This window comes from Acinonyx jubatus, chromosome D2 (assembly GCF_027475565.1).
Source record: "Acinonyx jubatus isolate Ajub_Pintada_27869175 chromosome D2, VMU_Ajub_asm_v1.0, whole genome shotgun sequence".
NCBI classification, from domain to species: Eukaryota; Metazoa; Chordata; class Mammalia; order Carnivora; family Felidae; genus Acinonyx; species Acinonyx jubatus.
This window is the reverse complement of record NC_069393.1, coordinates 71132418-71153443: the sequence shown is the minus strand read 5'-3', so window position 1 is coordinate 71153443 and position 21026 is coordinate 71132418. Positions and strand designations below refer to the sequence as shown.

General features: G+C 45.5%; 1 protein-coding gene across 5 annotated transcripts in view; it reads left to right on the top strand.

Annotated features, from left to right (window-relative positions):
- GFRA1 (GDNF family receptor alpha 1) overlaps window positions 1–21026 on the top strand; it is a 207245-nt gene that overhangs the window by 136316 nt on the left and 49903 nt on the right. For all 5 annotated transcript variants that reach the window (XM_053207848.1, XM_053207849.1, XM_027063197.2 and 2 more), the window contains one exon: window positions 10275–10611. In XM_053207848.1, coding sequence (XP_053063823.1) covers window positions 10275–10611 — 337 coding nt within the window. The remainder of the gene's footprint in view (window positions 1–10274; window positions 10612–21026) is intronic.

Below are 21026 nucleotides of genomic sequence, written 5' to 3'. Positions count from 1 at the left end.
GAAAACTTGGGCATGGCTTGAGGTTTAATGTAGCCATGTAAGGTATGAAAAAAACAGGCCGAGGAGGGAATCCATCATTGTGTAATACAATATGCCCGAAACAGTGTATGAATGACAAAATGGGCTCCAAAGAGCCGCCGTGTGCGTTTTAAATGTAATTTTTAGCACCCCAGCTGGAAAAGGCCAAGCTCTTGAAGGATCGATTACAAGGGTCACAACCTGTATGATCGGATTTGCCGTATGATACACGTGGATATCAGAAGATCAGACCATATGTGTAAGCTTCCAGAAAAGCCTGCTCTATTCCTGTGAAGATCTTGGAGCTTTTGCCCATTTGTTTTATTTGCTAGAACAACACGTTAGAGGGATCCTATTAAAAGAAGAACAGTGGTTATGTTAACATGGTAATTAATCAAGTCGGAAAGAAAGAGGAAACCAGTTGTGAATTCAGTTCTGCAGCCCCAAAAAGAAAGGCAGAAAGATATCCGGAAATTGGCAAGCATTCATAAACAACATTCTCTCCCCGTGTCTTGTGAACCTTCTGCTTCATAAACCACATCTTCATGCAAGCCATGCAAATTTTAATATATTTACTGTTTTATTTCGCCTCATAATCTATAGAAATGGATTTCTAGTTGTTTCCATCTGTGTTTCATCCTGAATCATTTTGACTGGTTAGCTGGCTCCAGCATTTGCCAATAAGGGTGGCATTTTCTAAGTGTAAATAATGAGGGGCTGTGGCCATGGTGATAGCCTCTTTGATTTGGGACAGTGTGAGGATTGTACTTGGGATAAAGGCAGTTCCTTGCTCCAAAGGAATTCAGAATGTGAAAGCTTCTTCCAGTGCATAAATCGTGCCTGACACCTCCACATCTCCCTGTGTTGGAGGGGTCTTTCGCATTTGCTCTGCCTGTTGGTCAGGGTTGAGAAAGTTCCAAGGTCCTTGTACACTTTGGAGCAGCAAATAGCTGAGAGGCTAGTGCTTTGGAGTGCTAGGATTTCTTTTCACACCCTGTCCCTGATCGTCAAGTTGTATCCCAAATGCTTGGTGTTATAATCAGAAAAGGCATTTTTTATTAGAACCATCAAGTCAAAGAACCTTGAGGCTTGAAGGGACTGTAGATATACCCTCTCACAAATGGGGAAACTGAGGTCCCCTGGGAGAAAGATAACTTGTACAAAGACACCCAGATGATTGGACCACATTTAAAATCCCTGACTCCTAATTAATTGTTTTTGTTTTGTTCTTTTTTTTCCCCCCAGCAACACCTGACCCTTTTTATTCCATGGGTCTGGGAGCTGGCTCTCCCGTTGCTATGTGGCAGGTTATACCGACAGATAGGAAATAAGTCACATCAGATGTGATCACAGCCAAAGAGCCTTAGAATGATGATAGAGAATAGCAATATGTAACCTACAAAGTAACAACGTGGTTCTATCTAACTTTGAAAGGAAAAGCTGGTTCAATGGCTTTCTCCAGAAAACAGTGCTAGGCTGATGCTGGAGAGGAGCTCCTTAGCCTGCACAGCCCACACACATGCGTCCTCCCACAAGAAAAAGGATTTCTAGTAAACAGCCTTCATTCTGAGAATACTTCCCATTCAGGCAGCATCCCAGACATTCTACCAAGTTAAAGAATGAATAACAGCAGATGGAGGGAGAGATTAGAGATGGAGAGGAGGAGGGAAAGCAGCATTTTAGTGCTGAGCTCTAAAATGAGCTGTGGAGAGGATGGCACTCAGAGTTATGGCAAAGCTGTCCGGAAGCCTCCCCACGCAGGCGAGAAGGCGCGTGTGCCCAGACCATAAAACACAGGCGTATGCCTGCTCCTCAGTGCAGTGTGTGAGCTGATGGGGAACTGGGTGTGACTCAAGAGGACTAAACGGGAATCATTGTGTACATTTCTTCCTCTGCCCTCAGGTCATCAACGTAGCATTTCTGAGCAGGCACGGTGGGGGGTGGGGGCAGGGGGGGTGTCTATCAAATAGATATGGGGGGGATCAGTCTTCTCACCAAGTGAAACCCAACTCTCCTTTATGTGTCCTGCGATTTATGGAGTGTTTAACCAGGAAAAGAGGTGAAAGAGGGGTGCTAAGAGTTGCTTTCCATATTCTGTGCATGTGATACTTTTTATTTTAATAGGGTATATTTGAATCTGGGTTTTGTTTTGTTTTGGTTTATTTTTTTCTTTTTGCCAATCTTTTGCTTGAACATTTTCAAACATACAGAAAAGTGGAAAAAATGTTACAGTTGACCTATCTAGGTTCTATCAATAAATGAGAATGCAATTGTTTTGTAAGTATTCATCTATCCATCCTTCTTTCCACCTATGAATTCATCTAAATTTTTTTAAATGCAGATATCAATATACTTTCCTACACACTTCAGTATACCTATCAGTAATCAGTTTTTAATATTTGTTTAGGCTTTTTTTTCCTTTTCAGGGAAAATTTCTGTAAAATTTCTGTATATACAAGCTTTAAGTGTACCATTCTCTAGGTTTTGACGCAAACTTCTATCAAGATAGAAGCTACCATCACTCCAGAAAGTTTCCTGTCCCTTCCCAGCCAATCCTTACCTCTAGCCCCTAGAAGCAACCATTCCTCTGTTTTTCATCATAAATTGTTTGTCTGCTCTAGAACTTCACATATATAAAATAATTGAATATGTACTTTTTTTCTTTTTTTAAAATTGTATTTTAGAGAGAGAACCTGCATGCATGAGCTGGGTGGGGGAGGGGCAGAGGTGTGAGAGGGAGAATCTTAAGCAGGCTCCATGCTCAACATGGAGTTTCACTTGGTGATGGATTCCGTGACCCTCGGATGGTGATCTGAACCGAAATCAAGAGACGCTCAACTTACTGAGCCACCCAGATGCCCCAGTATGCACGTTTCGTGGATGACTTTTTTTTTTCTTCAACGTAGTAGTGTTGAGATGTATCCATGCTATGTGTGTAACAATAGTTCATCTGTTCTTAATTTCTGAGTGGTATTCCATTGTGCAAATAGACCACAGCCTGTTTAACCATTTTCCTATTGATGGATACATGAACTGATTTTCCAGTTTTGGGTTATTCTCAATACAGTGTTATATTCTTATACAAGTCTTTTTATGGATGTTTATCCTCATTTCTCTTGGATAAATATCTAGAAGTGGAAATGCTGGGTCATAAGGTAGTCATGGGTTTACTTTTATAAAAAAGCTGCCCAGGGGTACCTGGGTGGCCCAGTCGGTTGGGCGTCCAACTTTGGCTCAAGTTGTGATCTCCACACTTTGTGGGTTCAAGCCCCATGCTAGGCTCACTGCCATCAGCTCCCACTCCTCTTCGGATTCTCTGTCCCTCTCTCTCTCTCTGCCCCTCCTCCCCACCACTCACATGCTCTCTCTCTCAGGAATAAAAAAATAAACATTAAACAAACAAACAAAAAAAGCTGGGACACCTGGGTGGCAAAGTCGGTTAAGCGTCTGACTTCAGCTCAGGTTGAGATCTCAGGGTTCATGAATTCGAGTCCCACCTGGAGCTCTGTGCTGACAGCTCAGAGCCTGGAGCCTCCTTCAGATTCTGTGTCTCCCTCTCTCTCTCTGCCCCTACCCCACTAGCTCGCTTGCTCGCTCTCTCTCTCTCTCTCTCTCTCTCTCTAAAAAGTAAAAAAATATTAAAAAAAAAAACTATTTAAGAAAAAGCTGCCCAATATTTTCCCAAAGTGGTTGGACCATTTTACACTCTCACCAACAACATATGAGATTCCAGTAGCTCTACAACTTCGACAGTATTTGGGTTGTCAGACTGTAATTTTAACCACTGCGGTGGATGTGAAGCAAGTCTCATTGTGGCTTTCACTTGCATTTACTTCCTGCTAACTAATGATGTTGAACGCTTTTCATGTGCTTCTTGGCCGTTCCTTTGTTGTCTTTTGTGATGTGTCTGCTCAAATATTTGGCCCATTTTTCAATTGGTATTTTTTTATTACTATTACTGAGTTTTAGGTATTCTACATATATTTTAGGTACTGATCCATTGTCAGATATGTGTTTTGCAGATATTTCCTAGTCTGTGATTTGTCTATTCATTTTCTTCATTTATTATCAGTGTCTTTGGAGGAGCTGAAGTTTTCAATTTTGATGAAATCTAACTTACCAAATTCTCTTTCTTTTATGCTATGGCTTTCTGTGGTCCTCTTTAAGAAACCTTCACCTACTTCCAAGATTGTCTTATTTTCTTATAAAAACTTTGTGATTTTAGCTTTTAGGTTTAACTCTGTGATCCATCTTGTATTAATTTGTACATATGTGGGTTTTGGTGATGTGGGGATTTTGTTGTCATTTTTTATACGGATTTTCAATTATCCTAGTACTGTTTGTTGAAGACCACTTCTATGTTAGATGTTTTTTAGTGACTGTCAAAAATTAAATAACGGTAGATTTGTGGGTGTATTTCATCTGAGTTCTGTTTTATGTTCCATTGTTTGAATTGTCTATGCCTATACTGTATCACACTGTCTTGATAAGTGCAGCTTTGCGGTAAATCTTGAAGTCAGTATAAACTCCTTCAACTCTGTTCTTTTTCAAATTGCTTTGGCTATATTATGGCCCTTTGCATTTCCATATAAATTTTAGAATCCACTTGCCAATGTCAATGCATATTATGATTCGGGGATAACTGTTACCTCAATGATATTGTGTCTTCTTATCCATGAACATGGTATGTATTTCCATTTATTTAGGTCTTCCTTAATTTTCTCAGAAGTGCTTTTTAGTTTTTAATGTAGAGGTCTTGCATGTCTTTTGTTATTCCTTTTTAAGTGCCCTTTTTGAGTTCTCTTATAAGCAGAATTATGTTTTTAAATTTTCTTTCCTAAAATTTTGCTAATAGCTTACCAAAATGCAATTCATTATCATATAGTAAATGTTATCTCCTTTGACACTGATAAATACACTTACTGATTCTAGTAGTTGTTTATAAATTCTTTACAATTTTCCAAGTCATCTGCAAACAGAAATGTCTTCCTTTCCAATCTCTATCCCTTTTATTTATTTTCTTTGGTTTATTGCAATGACTAGGGCCTCTAGGACAATGTTGACTACAGGTGGTAAGAATGAAATCCTTCATTAGTTCCTGACGTTTTTGGGGAAAAGTCAATATTTCACTATTAAATATGATTTTACCTATATGTTTTTCATAGGTGCCCTTTATCAGATTAAGAAGGTTCTCTGCTGTTCTTAGATTGCTGAGCATTTTTTATTATGGAAGGAGTGCTGAAATATGTTGAATGCTTTTGCTCTGTCCATTGAAATATAATCAGGTTTTCTTCCTGTCTGTTAATATGGTAAATTACATTAACTTTTAAATATTAAATCAGCCTTGCATTTTGGGATAAACTCTAGTTGGTCATGGTTCCTTATCCTTTTAACATAGTGCTAAATGCTATTTACTAACCTTTTTGAATCTATGTTTATAAGGAATATTAGTCTGTAATTCTCTTCTTTTGTTTTCATCATGTTCTGCTATTTGGGTAAGACTGGCCTCACATATCAAATTGAAAAAAGGGTCCTGGGAATATTCTGCGATTCAGAAACAAAAAGCAAATCACACACTGACCTGTGAGCTGGAAATCGATTCACTGTTGTTGTTGTTGTTTTGTTTGTTTGTTCTTTTTTTTCTTTTGCCTCTCTGAATGTGCCAGGTTGTGCATTCTGAAATCTTTCACAGGTTCTGAAATAATGGTAAAGAGATGGTGTTCTGGCAGGGCTATATATCGAGGAAAACAGAATCAGCTGAAAGTGGGTTTGAGTCAATTGCTAAATGAAGTCAAGTTTGAGCAATTGGTTTGGACATAAGATGATTCATTCTATTCCCACTTTGTACAGAGCTTTTCCTTTGAAATATTGCTTTTCTTTTTGATAACATTAAGAGGAAAAAATTAGTAGTTTATGTAGTTTTAACAACTTTGAAAAGGAAGCTAACATTATTATAATTAAGCAGACATACACTGGACCATTTTTTTTCTTTTAGTTTTCTTAAGATAACTAAACTGTGTGAGTTTGAGTTGTATGGCATAATGACTTGACTTATATATATTGTGAAAATATTATCACAAGTGTAGTTAACATCCTTTACCTCACACAGAGACAAAAAAAAGAAGAAGAATGCCTTTGTGTGTGTGATGAGAACTTTTAGGATTGACTTTCTTAGCAATTTTCAAATATAATATGGAGCATTGTTAACTATAGTCATCATGTTGCACATTACATGCTCAGTACTTATTTATCTTATAACTGGAAGTTTGTAGCTTTTGACTACCTTCGTTCAGTTCTCCTTCCCCTGCCTCTGCTAACTACAAAGCTGATCTTTTTTTTTTTTCCATGAGTTTGGTTTTTTGTGTTTTTGTTTTGTTTTGCTTTGTTTTGTTTGGGGGGGGGATTGGTTTAGATTCCACATAAAAGTGAGATTGTACTATATTTGCCTTTCTCTGTCTGACTTATTTTACTTAACATCCATGTTGTTGCACATAGCAGGATTCCCTTTCTTATAGCTGAATATTATTCCATTGTGTGTATATATGCCATGCTTTCTTTACCCATTCGCCTGTTGACGGGCACTTAGGTTGTTTCCATGTCTTCCCTATTATAAATAATGTTGCAGGAGCGCCTCGGTGGCTCAGTCAGTTGAGCATCTGACTTCAGCTCAGGTCATGATCTCACGGTCTATGAGTTTGAGCCCCACGTTGGGCTCTTTGCTGACAGCTCAGAGCCTGGAGCCTGCTTCGGGTCCTGTGTCTCCTCTCTCTGCACGTCCCCTGCTCACACTCTGTCTCTCTGTCTCTCTCTGTCTCTCTCTCTCAAAAATAAACATTAAAAAAAAATAATAATGTTGCCGTGAAAATGGGGGTTTAGGTATCTCTTTGACAGTGATTTTATTTCCTTCAGATTTATGCCTAGAAGTGGAATTGCTGTATCATACCGTTCTGTTTTTAATTTTTCAAGAGAACTCCACACTGTCTTTCATAGTGGCTGTACCAATTTATAGTCCTAGTACAATGCACAGGGTTCCCTTTTCTCCACATCCTCACCAGCATTTGTTTTTTCTTGCCTCTGTGTTAGCCATTTTAACAGGTGTGAGGAGATACTTCACTGTGGTTTTGATTTCCAGTTCCGTAATGATTAGTGATGTTGAGCACCTTTTCAAGTACCTCTTGGCCTTTGGAATATATTTTTTGGCAAAATGTCTTTTTAGGTTCTTTGCTCATTTCTAATGGAATTATTATTTTTTTTTTTGCTATTGGGTTGTAAGAGTTATTTATATATTTTGGACATTAACTCCTTATCAGATAAATGATCTGCAAATACTTCCTCCCATTTCATAGGCTGCCTCTTCATTGTGTTAATGGTTTGCGTTGCTGTGCGGAAGCTTTTTAGTTTGATGTCCTACTTGTTTATTTTTATGTTGTTCCTTCTATCATATCCAAAAATTCATTGCCAAGACCCCTGTCAAGGAGCTTTCTTCCAGGTCAATTTTTCTAAAACTTATGTATAATACAGGCTACTTTAAGAGAGGAATAAATGGTCTGGACCTCATGTGTTGTGTTTTGTTATTTTTATTATAATTTTATTTGACACTCAGGAAGAAAGAACTATAAACTTTTATTTTTTTAATTTTACACAACTATAAAAACAGCACACATGTTAAATATGAACAGAACTTTGAAAACAATGAAATGCTAAGTTAATAACATTAATTTGATGTAAGGGGTACTAGTTTTGTGGAAACTAAATTGGTTCTTACAATTGGAATATAGTTCTCTGCTTCAGCACGACTGCTTTGGAGGATAGCAGGCCTGGGTTCCTAGGTGTCATGTGATGACTTAATTGTTCTGCCATTTTCTTCCACTTGAACTTACATGAACCGTTTGTTCATATATCACTGGCTACGTCATTTCAGTATTAAGTACACCTCTGTGCCTCTGTTCTTTTTAGCTAGAGATCACAAAGCACCATTCAATACCAAGGCATGTGGAAATGCAGGTGGTAAAATTATGTACCAATTTCTAGCCTTAAGGGCCTAATCCAGAATACCCACAATTTGGTCATATCAATTTATTTTAGATTATCACTAAGAATGCGTCATTTAGAAATCTCCTGTGCAACTCTAGACCTTTGAGAATATGAATCACTGTTGCTGATGGGCCCAACAGCACGACATTAAAAGTCTGAAAAGCGGAAAAGACTGGAAGTGTTACCGAGGCCTGTAGGCCCTGGTGATCCTGTCAGAGCACATGGTGAATATTTCATTTCTTAAGTCCTGAGGAGTTAGCATGTGAAAACAGGGGAGCCAGAGGGAAGCTGGTCTGGGAAGGTCAGGATGGAGAAAATGCACCAGGTGCGCTTGCTAAACCAGGGATGTATGTGCAGCCGCTGGCTTCTTGTGCTGCTCGCCCGACATGGGCTGGATGTCTTGTTTATTGCCTTTCACATTAAAGTTTTGGATTCAGGTGTCGTAGCAGAGACGTGAACCTGAGGCATAATAGGGTTCTGCCTGGTGGTGCCACGGTATCATTTTGTGATTTCGGACTTTTGCGTCCAGGGTTTTCTTAAAGCAAGACCCATCGTCAGTAAAACAGGAAGTGTTTTTCTTTCCCTGAAATGTTAGACTTGCCTTGTGTGCCGTGTCCCGGTTTACATTAAAAAAAAAAAAAAATTGTAGTGAGAACGTTTACCATGAGATTTACCCTCTTAACACACTGACCCTCGTAACTGTGTAATACAGCACTGTCAACTGTAGGCATGAGGCCGCCCTGCAGATTTTTAGAACTTACTCATGTCTAAGACTTGATGCCCCTTGAATAACAACTCCCCGTTTCCCCCTCCTCCAGCCCCTGGCCACTACCGTCCTACTCTCTGTTTCTCTGAGCCTGAGTGTTTTCGAAACCTTGTAAGTGGAATCATGCAACGGTTGTCCTGCTGTGACTGGCTTATTTCACTTAGGATAGTGTCCTCAGGGTTCATCCCTGTTGCCACCTAAGGCAGGATTTCCTTCTTTGTGTAAGGTTGAGTAACATTCCGTGTGCCCTTTGGACGTGTACTAAATGCACCACTCTGTCTTTCAGACCCACCCAACCCAACGGACCCTTTCTCCTCTCTTGTCAGTTCTCTAGCCTCTTGTAATTTCCCAAATGCCTTCATGGCTCCCATCAACTGGGGCACAAAGAGAGTGAAGGGGGAACCCAAGCAGGGGCTGAATAAGGCCTGAGCAGGAACTTGCTGGAGGAGAGGCAGGGGGCAGGGCTCCCACAACCAGCTTCATTTCCTTTGTCTACTCATCTTTTGACTTTGTCCGTTGGGCCTGGCCCTGCCAGTCCACCTGGCTACTGCAGTGGGCCTGGCCTCCCCCTTGCTCTCTGTCCAGGCCGCACCGTGGGCAGCTTGGCAGTGGACAGCTCTGTTTTCTCTGAGCATGAGCAGAAGGGGTTTGGGCAGAAGGCGACGTATGTTTTGTGAGATTCCTAAAGCCTATGTTTGTAAGCCCATTGAAATTCCATCCAGAATACTAGCTGAATTTTTCTAATCTGCAGCCTCAAGACCCGTAGATCCCACATTTTGTGTGTGGCAAGTTAAGTGGTAATTGAGGTTTGCAAATTTTCACGTAATTTGTTCTGGTTTTCTTCCAATGGCCTGTGAGCTAGAACTTAAATACAACCTCGTCGTAGCCGCTTCTTCCTGTTTAGGGAGCTGGCATAATATTTTGTCTTCTAGGCTCAAATAACCATGTAATTACTCTGTAATCATATAGTAATTAGCATGTACTATATGCATTTATTACATAATTATATTCCTGGAGGAATTGCATGGCAATTATACTTACATTCAGCATATCATTTTATATACTGCATAATGAACAAGTATATAATTTGTTGCTTTTTTCTTTTCTCCTAATTTCAGTTTACCGACCAGGAGCTGGAAACTTATTCTCCTGTTGCCTTGTTTACACGTAGTCAGGCAGGTGCCTAAGCAACCTTCCCTCGTTTGGCCTCGCTCCGTACCGCCTAATTATGCATCTGAGGGAGCACTAGGGACTTGTGGGCTGCCCTGGGTCCCCAGCCTTTGCACACCTTCTATTTTCTCCTTGTCGTGAACTCATTACCTATTCGCTTCAAAACACAGAGTTGATCAGAGCTCGCCGCAGCGCCAGGGAAGAGGCCGGATCTCGGTGAAGACAGGCAGTGTGCGTGGCCAGGCGCCCAGCACTGCGATCACACCTGCCTTTCTCTCCTTTGCAGTGGAGCACGTTCCCAAAGGGAACAACTGCCTGGACGCCGCCAAGGCCTGTAACCTCGACGACACCTGCAAGAAGTACAGGTCCGCGTACATCACCCCGTGCACCACCAGCATGTCCAACGAGGTCTGCAACCGGCGCAAGTGCCACAAGGCCCTGCGGCAGTTCTTTGACAAGGTTCCGGCCAAGCACAGCTACGGAATGCTCTTCTGCTCCTGCCGAGACATCGCGTGCACGGAGCGGAGGCGGCAGACCATCGTGCCCGTGTGCTCCTACGAGGAGAGGGAGAAACCCAACTGCCTGACTTTGCAGGACTCGTGCAAGACGAATTACATCTGCAGGTAAGCGGGCTCCGGCAGCCGGGTGATTAACGAGCCGGCGAGGAGAACCTTTGTGGCGGCTTCAGTGGCCAAGCTCCTGTTTTCTGAGTTTCAGAAACGGGAGGGGGGATGGGTGGGGCTGAGGGGAAGGCAGGCGGTGGACCGGATTGGCCAGAAACTGACCTCTGCGTTGACACAGGGTTTTTCAGAAGCTGGTCAGGAAGGTTCCTCTCGTTAACCTGGGGAAAGCTTTGAGAGGTGCTTAGTAAGCACAGAGGGTCACCTGAGGCCAGGTGACTTAAAGGCTTGTGCTGGCTCAGCAAAGCTCTGAGCTGCTTCCAAGGATCTTAACGGGTTAATTGGGTCAGGGGAGGGGTGGGCTGCAGATATGGGGGCTCTTGACTGTCAAGGTCTGAAATCTGGGAGAGACCAGTGAGAGGCACTGTGTCCAGCCCTGAAGAGAACTTCCAGAATGCCTGGGTCTGTTCTGGGCCGTGTGTCATCCCTGCAGCTAAGAAAAGTGGGCACCCTCTTGTTTGGTCATGCTTCTGGATCTCAACCCGCATCAGAACCCTCTGCTAAGCCCTGCCTTATTGCTGAAAACAGTACCTTCCTTTTCCTTTTTGGCCACATCGTTCATTTATTTTAATGTCTGAAGGAATCCACGAACACATTCTCCGTGTTAAAAAAAAATAACAAGGCATAAAGAATTAGGTAGCTGCCCCCTCCCCTCTGCTCCCACTTGCCCTCAGCCGCCACTGTCAACAATTTGATGTGTGTCCTTCTAGAACTTAGGGTTGCATTCAGTTGCTGATGGATGCAGGCAGATTTTGATAAGCAGAGACCTGAGTCTTTGCAGCCTGAGGCGATGATAGTGTTGCGTTCAGACGTGCAGGCTGGATCCCGGGCTGGAGGTGCGGACGGGGCGTCATTTTGACGACAGGTGCACTGTATCCCCAGGGTAGAGCCAGGAGCCTCCAAACACCATCTCTGACAAAATCCTGTGCACTCAACAAATGTTCACAGGTGGGCAAGGAGATGAGAGTGTGACTGTGTACTTGTTTTCTTATAGGCTCCCCATTTCTAAAGAGCAGAGAGCAACAGTGGGGGGGGGGATGTCATATTTTGAAGATACTGGTGAGCTGAGTTTCTGGCCAGTTTTATTCTGATAGAATGACAGCCCATTCTTCGCTTAAACTAGTTCCAATAGTGACCAAAGACAATTAAAAATCCTCATTATCTGCAGGATTCCTCCCATGCTGAAGGTTTTTCTGGAAGTAATGCCCTTCCCCTTGTTGTTGTTATTGTTGGGATTTGCCGTGTGGGGAAGAATGTAGATGACCCTTTGTGCCCTGGGATGAGCCAGGTGCTCCCACAATGCACTTCTCCAAGGACTCTCTCACTCTGAGGCCTCAGCTCCCCTGAGATTTTTTTTTTAATTTTTTTTAACGTTTATTTATTTTTGAGACAGAGAGAGACAGAGCATGAACGGGGGAGGGGCAGAGAGAGAGGGAGACACAGAATCGGAAACAGGCTCCAGGCTGTGAGCCATCAGCCCAGAGCCCGACGCGGGGCTCGAACTCACGGACCGTGAGGTCATAACCTGAGCTGAAGTCAGCCGCTTAACCGACTGAGCCACCCAGGCGCCCCTCCCCTGAGATTTTCTTAGCTATCGGCTAGAAGCAGGGACACAGCTTGCTAGAAGGAAGGGGCAGAGCCTGTGTCCAGCCGTAACCTGGGGAAGCTGGTCAGCCAGGGAGTAGAAGACCTCCCTGGGGGAGATGAATGTAGCTGAGGAGCAAGGCACAGGGAAGAAGCTGTAAGAGCCGGTTGGGAGAGAGCAGAGATTCATTTTTTTTTAAGTTTATTTATTTATTTTGAGAGAGAGAGAGAAAGAGGGATGTGAGTGGGGGAGAGTCAGATCAAGAGAGAGAAAAAGCAGGCATGTCAGCATGGAGCCTGACGTGGGGCTCGAACCCAGAACTGTGAGATCATGACCTGAGCTGAAACCAAGAGTTGGACTCTTAACCGACTGAGCCACCCAGGCGCCCCAGGAGCAGAGATTCTGAACTGCCCTCCTGCGAAGACTCCCGGATCTGAAACTCAAGTTCCTGTGCCCCCTTTAGTCTTCAAACAGAAAAGATCCCTCTTTTGGGTACCGGACTTGGCTGAAAGCCAGCCAGCTACAGCTCCTCCCTGTCTCTACGGTAGATGTTACTGGTGTTCTCTGATGGATCCAAGCCAGGTGGCCTCAAGACAGGAAGCTGTATGGGGAGGGCACGGAGCTGTGGGGAGCCCAGCGAGCCGTGGCCGGGAGGTGGGAGAGGCGGGTGATGATGGAGACTTCCCTTATCATTGTGAGGTTTGTCTCGCAAGCTCCGCAGGAGATCTCTCCGCAGCCTCCTCCTGCACAGGCTGAGAGCCCATCCTGAGCCCATTGCCTGGCCTGCTCTTCTCAATGTAGAGAATCCTTGGAGAGCTGGTGTGAATTACCCAAGTGGGATTGCTTTTCTGCTGAGCTGTAGTGAGAAATAGCTGGAAATTTGGGAACTTGGGGCGCTCTGGGGGAGATGGCAGAAGGAACGTGCAGAGAGCAGGGGGCTCAGACTGATCTACTGAGAAAGTTCCAGGAATTATTTGTGTTTTGAGACAACCTCAGCAGCAGAGAGTGGCCTCAGCGGAACGGGGCAGAAATGTATGGGGGGGGGAACAGCGGGGACAGTCCTGCCTAACAACTGACGGTGCCCGGTCACACCAAGGTGGGGGGTGCAGTGACCGCGGTTGCCGTGCAGTGGGGTGGTGGCCTGAATAACTGGAAGGCTGTTTGGAAATCCAGATGCCGGATGACCCAGGGGCCCTACCAAGTGAAATTTGTCTCAGTGGGAACTGATGGGCTTTGTAGCCTGTCTTGAGTCTTCCCTGGGAAGGTGAATCAGCAACTTCCCCGGTGGTACCCATCGCTAAGTTATTTAGCCTATAATTTCTTTCCAGAGCCTCGACTTCTTACTGAGGATTACCTCCTCCCTGTCAGATGTGGTAAATGTAATTTAAGCTGCTGGGGAGACTAGGGGTGTTTTCTTTCATCAGATTTTATTAATCTTGTCTTTAATTTATGCCTTCTTTCGGTCTCTCCTCCGTCCATCCTGATGAGGCCCTTGTAGTTACTACTGCCCAGAGCAGCAGCTGGTACTCCCGGGAGCTGGGGCTGCCTCGGGGTTTCGCGTTACAGGTACCCTGACCCTTACCCACTCAGAGAGAGGGAGGCACCGCGGATAGGATGACTGAAGACCTCCTTGAAGTATTCCCAGAGGAAAGGGACAGCGAGAGGAGACATTGCTTCCTAAAAACAGTTTTCTTTGAAAGCTCACACTTTTCAAATGCTCCGTTTGCATCTTTACATCGGCGGCTGTCAGAGCTGCTCTGGATCATTAAAACTCCCCTGCACTTAATAGTTTCCAACTCGAGGCACCCGGGCTCCTTCCGCCCGGGTCCAGCGGTGCCTCTGCACAAAACCTGTCTCTCTCCTGCCCTGTGCCTTCAAACAGACGAGTTGCAACTTGAGCCTTCCCTTTTGACTCTTTTCTTTTTTTTTCCTTTCCCTTTTAGAGAAGCTGACCGGTTCCTTTCCTCTTGGGGTGGTTGGGGCCTCCAAGCTTGTCTACAGAAAAGCAAACGCAGAGGTATTATGAGGAGGGCGTGATGAAAGTTAAAAGGCTCACCTTCTTCCCCTGAAGCACATTGCCTCCCTTGCCAGTGGACCCTCTGATTCCTTTCCTTGGTACCTGGAAAGCCAGGAAAAGAGGGAGCTTAAGGCTACTGAGCAGCTCACCGCCTGTGGCTCTCAGTGCTGCCTCATGGTGTTGCTGTTGAGAACGACCTGGAGGAGGCTGGGTGGTTTGGTGGCTGTGCCCTTCTTGGGCCATTCTGCACAAGCCATAAAGGTGCTGCATCCTGGGGCACCAGGGGAACTCTGTTCCTACTCAGTATATAATCAGTTTCCCAAAGCATTGACATTGTGCCCTGGGGGTGGGGCCCTAACAGGTTCTAGCTGGAGCCAGCCCACCGAGTCAAACACGTATCTGAGACTTTTCGCTTTACCAGAAGTACGTTTGGAAGTGAATGTTGCATTCCTTCTTTCCTCCCTTCCTCCCTCCCTTCCTCCCTCTCTTCCTGCCTCCCTTCCTCCTTTCCTCCTTGGCTGTGAGATCTAGTACCGTTGTCTGTAGGCACAGTGTGCTATAGCAGGTCTCTAAAACTCATTCATCTCGTGTAACTGAAATTTATACATACTGATTAGCGGCACCCTGCTCCCCGCCCCCCATCTCTCAGCACCCGTAATTCTGTTCTTTGCTTCCATGAGTTTGATGACTTTAGATACCTCGTATAAGAGATATCATGCAGTATGTGTCCTTCTGTGACTGGCTTATTTCGCTTAGCATAAATTCCTCCAGGTTCATCTATGTTGTCATGCATTGTGGAAGTTCCTTCTTTTTAAGGTGAAATAGTGGTTGGTCAAGGATATCTCATTCCTTCTAGAAAGATTCTGATAATGCTGAAGCTCAGAAGAGAGGGTATCAGGGCCTCTGAGCCCTCTGATCCCAAGGATTTCTTGGGGCCCGGCAGGAGATCTGTTCACGCCCCTGGCACCCTGGCTCTGTGCCCCCATAGTTTCCAGGAGTGGTGGCTTTGATCAAGTCACCAGGTATATGGTTCTGTCTTTCCCCAGGGACTGAGGATTCTAAAATTGTGTCCTGGAGGCCTGGTTTTTGTTTTGTTTGTTTTTAGCAGAACCAGGAAGGCCTCTCAGGTACAGTTCCAGAGGAACAGCATAGGTAATTTTCAAAATACTGCCCTGGCCAGCACCACTTTTTCACCCTGGGGCTGACTGTGTTATACTTCGAGATGTGTTGTTGTTAATCTATTAACTGGACAACCGGAGAACACATCACAAAACCACACAGCAGATTTCTGCTCCAGTAACTTACTTGGGCTGACAGTGTTAGTGCACCTTTAAAAGGTGAGGAGTGTTTCATTTGCCTGGAATCAGATCTCCTTCCCACCACACACTGTGGTTCTCAGAAATCAAGGACATCCTCCACTGCTTCGGCTGCATTCCCGAGTTGAAAACTGGATTCTGTATTACTGTATCTGGGCTTGTCTTGACATGCGGCAAGCACAGGAGAAAATGGCTCAAAGGATAATTAATGCCTAAAACTAGATGGGTAGATTAATTTGGTACTTACTTTTATTTTACGCTGATTCATTCACAAATGGAAATCAGCAATTAGACAATGCAAACTTTTGAACCATGGAAAGAAAGGTTCGGGAATATGAGAAAATACAAGTAAAACATTTTCCAGTTCATTTGAGCAGTTTTTACTTCAAATGATTACATGGGTGTCTTTAGCAATGCATTCGGAGTGCCGAACGGCTAGGTTTTTAATGTGCCCCCACCTGCTCGAGCAGCCTGCCGCCCAGCCTGTGTGCTGGGAGCCCCCTGGACCCTTGACGGGGAGCTCCTGTGGGCAGGGGGCAGATTGATCAGGATCCTGAGAAGAGCAAGGATGTCCTCCAAAATCCGCTGCCACATTCTTTGACCCCAGCTTCCTGTTGGGTCTTCCAGGCTCCCACCCCCAGCCTGTGCACTGAGGAAGCCAGTGGCCGTTCAGCACCAGCTAAGCCTTATCCGGGCCTCACCATCGTCTGGGCTCAGAGGGGCAACCCGAGCGGTGAATCAGGCGAGAGCCTGCTACAACTTGCTCTATCTTGTCACCTCGTATCTCTTTCCTTATCTCTCTTTTGGCAGAGGCCGGTGTGGAGCCATTTGTCTGCCACTGCTGGAGCCTGTCGCTAAAAAATGCCTGTCTAGATTTACATCCCATTCTCTGTCTCTCCAGCCAGCCCCTTCCCTGTGCCTGCCCAAAGCTCGGAGTCCCTGCGTCAGTTCCTTTGCTCCTTCCTCCACCTGCCCGCGTCCTCACCAGACTCACTTCTGCCATTCTTGGCCCCGAGACAGAAAGAATCACAGACTCCTTTCTTTATATTTGCACATTCTGTCAGTTATTAGATACATGTGGACACATGGAGTCTTGGCATCAGAACCGTCTTTTACCATCTTTGAATTCGTGAAAGTGGGTAGAAGAGGGATGGAATGCAGTCTGCCCAGGAAGCCCAAAGAAAGAGCCCCCTATTTCTTTGGGGAAGGAGGTGTCATCGCGGAGGGTCTCGGGAGCCAAGGGCATCATGGGAGAGAAGCAGGGAAGGTCAAGCAGAAGGAAGGCCCTGGGTTTGGGGATGATAAAGTGGTAGAGTTGGGAGGTATGGGCCTGGAGACTCTCCTGGAGGGAGAAAAATCAGTGTGATATAAAGGCAAGGGGTTGGGAACCTCTAGTGCCATGTTGAAGTATTGACTTTGTCCATCGAAGCTTTATGAGGGGAGAGAAACATGGGCAGCTGAGCCTCAGAGGGCTTCTGGGTTGTAGGGTGGAGGAGAATCAGCTTGGGAAGAGTCCAGGGAGCAGGTGGGAGATTCTTGTGGTGGACTGGAGGAGAGGTGACCAGGAGAACAGAATGATAGTTGGAAAACTTGAGGCACCATGGAAGGGAGGACTTGAGGATTTGCTGAGCACCTGGCATAGACAGAGGCTAACGTGGGTCTCTGCAACCTGGTGGCCTGGCAGATGATGGTGTTAGTAGCCAGAATGGGGAACAGAAGAAGGAGGGATGGACTTGTCTCTTGGGTTAGAGGTAGGGGAAGAGGACCATGAATGGTTTGGGCCATGCTGTGTTTGACACTTTCATGACTCTTTCGGTCCATGAGAGAAACCTAACTTAAGCTTCTAGGGCATTAACTCATAGGACTGGGAAGGCAGGGTCATTGAACACGACCAGAACGGAGGGCACCGTGTCACTAGCACTGCACTGTTACCTCGCTGCTCCCTCGGCCTGCATTTTTCTCCTGTCCTGTTTCTCCACGAGTGCTGCCACCCATGCACATATCCATGCACATATCCTATAATCTCATAAAGACAGACAGATGCTTCCCCACTGCAACCTGTTAGAAAAATTCCATATAAGGACTTTGATTGGCCTTGGCTGTGGCATGTGCCCATCCCTGGCCCAGCCACTGAGGTGAGAGGGGATGTATACTTTGACCCACTGGAAGCCACGGTCAGCAGAGTCTACTCCTAGAGGCAGAGAAGGAGTGCTAAGCTCAGAAGAAACCAGATGGGGTCTGCAGTGCCCAAGGATGTCTGTGTTCTGCATGGGGATGAAAGGTTCCTACAGCCAGGCACTTAGAGGTAAAGGCACAGTCCTTTCAGTGGCCCCAAAGTCCTACAGGAACTGTCCCTTTGCCCTTGTCTTTCTGGCCTCTTCTCCAGCCATCCTGTCTTGGATGTCTCTGCTTCCTCGAATGCACCAGGCAGGTCCCGCCCCTAGACCTTTGTTCTAGCTGTTCCCTCTGCTATAACCACTCTTTCTCCAGATGCTTCCAAACTCCCACACCTCCAACTCTCCTTAAATCTCATTTTAATGAGGCTCGCACCACCTCCTATTTAATGCTGTGTGTCCCCTGCACATTCCCAATCTTATTTTGCTCTCCTTTTTCAAAGCACTGATCACCTTCTAACACATTATGCAGTTTACTTATTTGTTTTGATTATTGTTTTCCTCTTCACTGGGATATAAGTTCCACAGTTAGGATAGATCTATGATACACCTAAGTGCCCAAAACTGTGCCCAGGAAAATACCCTGTTCTTACTAAATGTTTGCTGGATAGGTAAATGAATGGATACATTTAAAACATGAATGGGTCTCAGACAAGGGGCTAGGAGTAGATTTTAGAATGATCAACACAGAGGTTGTTGAAGATACATCATAGGATTTATTTCCCAGGGAAAGGTGGTGAAAAGAGAAATCGACCGAAGACTGAATCTTACGAACACCAGGTTTATGGTAAACATGTCTAAAGAGACCTTATAGAGATTAGAAGCTAGAGAGTTGGAAAACCAAGCAAAGTCCTCTGCAAATCTGAGGGAAAACAGAATTTTAGGAAGAAAAGTGTGGTGAGCATGGGTGTCAGTCACTTGGAGGCAAAAGGAGTAGAACTCAGAGTAACACTGGTTTGAACACAGGAAATCTGTCCATCCACCCAACCACTGTTTGTCCATCCATCCATCCATCCATCCATCCAACTGGCCAGCAGTTATTGTGCCGGGAGTGAAAACCCAGCTTCTCACCTATAGTGCAGCAAGGAAGGCAGGCACACATCCAGTCATTACAGGCTGGCGTGGTAGTCTGTGGCCAGGAAGATACAAAGTGCTACGGGAGAACAGAGTGAGAGCAAAGGTGAGAAAGCTCACTCAGAGTGGTGGGTCAGTACAGCTTCCTAGAGGAGCTGCCATCTGGGCTGGAAGGATGTGCAGCCTGGGAGAGAGAAGCGTGGCACTGATGGGACAGGGGCCCGGGCCTGTGGGTGTGAGGAAGGTGCGATGTAAGCGACAACCCAGTCATCGCGCTTTGATGATAAGCAGCGCTGAGAACGCTGCGTAAGTGTGGTCTGTAATCTGCCCAGCTGCCTTGCGGGGGGACAGCCCATGGAGCAATGAGCCCAGGGATGGCCCAGCTCCTGCATGGAGGAGGAGGGGGTCAACCGGGTCTTGCTAACTCAAAAACCTGGTTTCCGTCATTTTTTTCCAAATGATTGTCTTTCGTGACAAGAATACAATGTTCTCACACTGTTCAGCCTTACTGCCTTTAGTTCCAGACAAGCAGAATGATAATTCCGGCCAGCCTCTGAATCTAGACACTCTTCATGGCTCAGTAACTAAGACAGCACCAATTTTAAAGACAGTTTTAGCAGACAGTGAGGACATAATGTCTGTCAGAACCCCCTAGCATCATTTAAAGAAAAATCTACTCAGGTAATACATGCTCATTAAGCTCTTACTTTATCTAATTTCCTTTTGAGCACTCATTGCTTATTACAGGGAGCTTTCTCTGTGACAGCTTACTGATGACAAGAGTTGTTTCTACAGGTAGGAGAAAAATCCTCTTGCACCACACTGGTTTATTCTGTTGTTGTTGTTGTTGTTGTTGTTGTTGTTAACTCAATCATTCACTCAGGGCACATTTATTGAGCACAGTCTGTTTGGCCTCGAGGGTCTCGATGTGTGAGTCATGTGCCTGTCACCCAGTAGCTCCCGCTTAACCTGGTCATACTCCATAAGTCCCTGCCAAACTGTCATGGGAGTTCAGAGTCCTCAACCCTCACCTACCCCAAGGCGGCAGAAATCAGGGACCTGGCTGTGTACCTCACGGGAGATGAATTCTTTGCTGTCACAGAGTGACAGCGAGCTCTAAATAATCCATGGTTATGTCACCAGGTTGGGGTCACCCAGGTGTCTGCCTTCCTACCTTCTCCCTGCCCTGTGGCCGTGTCATTAATCAGAGGAAAACCTCCATCTTGTGAATAGCGTCGTGACTGCAGCACTGGTAACAATGGTGGTGGACGAGAGACGTGGAGTCCTTCTCGGAAGTGCTGAAGTCGGGATGGGTGGGAAGGCCCTAGAGGTCAGCTGCTGGCAGCTGAGAGGAGCCCCAAACGATCCCCTCTGCTGCTTTGTGCGGCTTGTTCCTCTTCAAAGGGGACCCTCCTGTTCTGCCCAGCAGCCATTTCACATACTAAGCCCGTGAAGTTCACAGGCAAGCAAACTGCCTTTCTCCTCGAGCCCACCTAAAGCCAACCACACAGATTTTACGATCTCTTTCTTTTTTAACTCCAAAGGAAAGGGTTGCTTCCATTTCATACAGCTCTTTTTGCAAACAGTTTTATCCAGTGAGCAAAGAATGGGAAAGGGGAGACCTCAGTGTTCCCGGGGGGCTACCCTCTCATCCAGACCAATAAGTTTTTGGGGTCCAAGGGCATCCTATGCTGACCAGCATGGTGGCCCCATAAGCTGAGGCTGTTACCTCTCTGTCCTTGCCGTCCACAGGAGACAAGGTTTCTGTTAGTCATGCACAGTTTGCACTTGACAGAAGTACCCACGGTCCATGACCCAGAGCAGTCTCATTTCTGCGTGAGGAAATCTGCCCCCTCGTTTGCGGGGGAGCTGTAGTGTATGACTCGCGCCTGGGTCTCATAGCCCGGCTTGCAGCCCTGCTCCGCCCAGGAGACCCCAGATCCCCACTCAGGCATCACCCCAAGTTAGGTATCCCACAGTCACATTGGCATTTACATTTCTATGGGGTATTTCCAACTCAGTGAATGGGAAATCGCTCTGTAATTTCCAAAAGCAATTAATTAGGCAGAAAATTTTGCATCCAAGAAAAACAAGAATTGAAAAGAACCATCAGTGTGAAAAGTTGCACACCAGGCTGGAGTTGGGCCTTCCCCCCCCCCCCTTTCCCAGTGGTTGTCAGTGTTGTTGGTGAG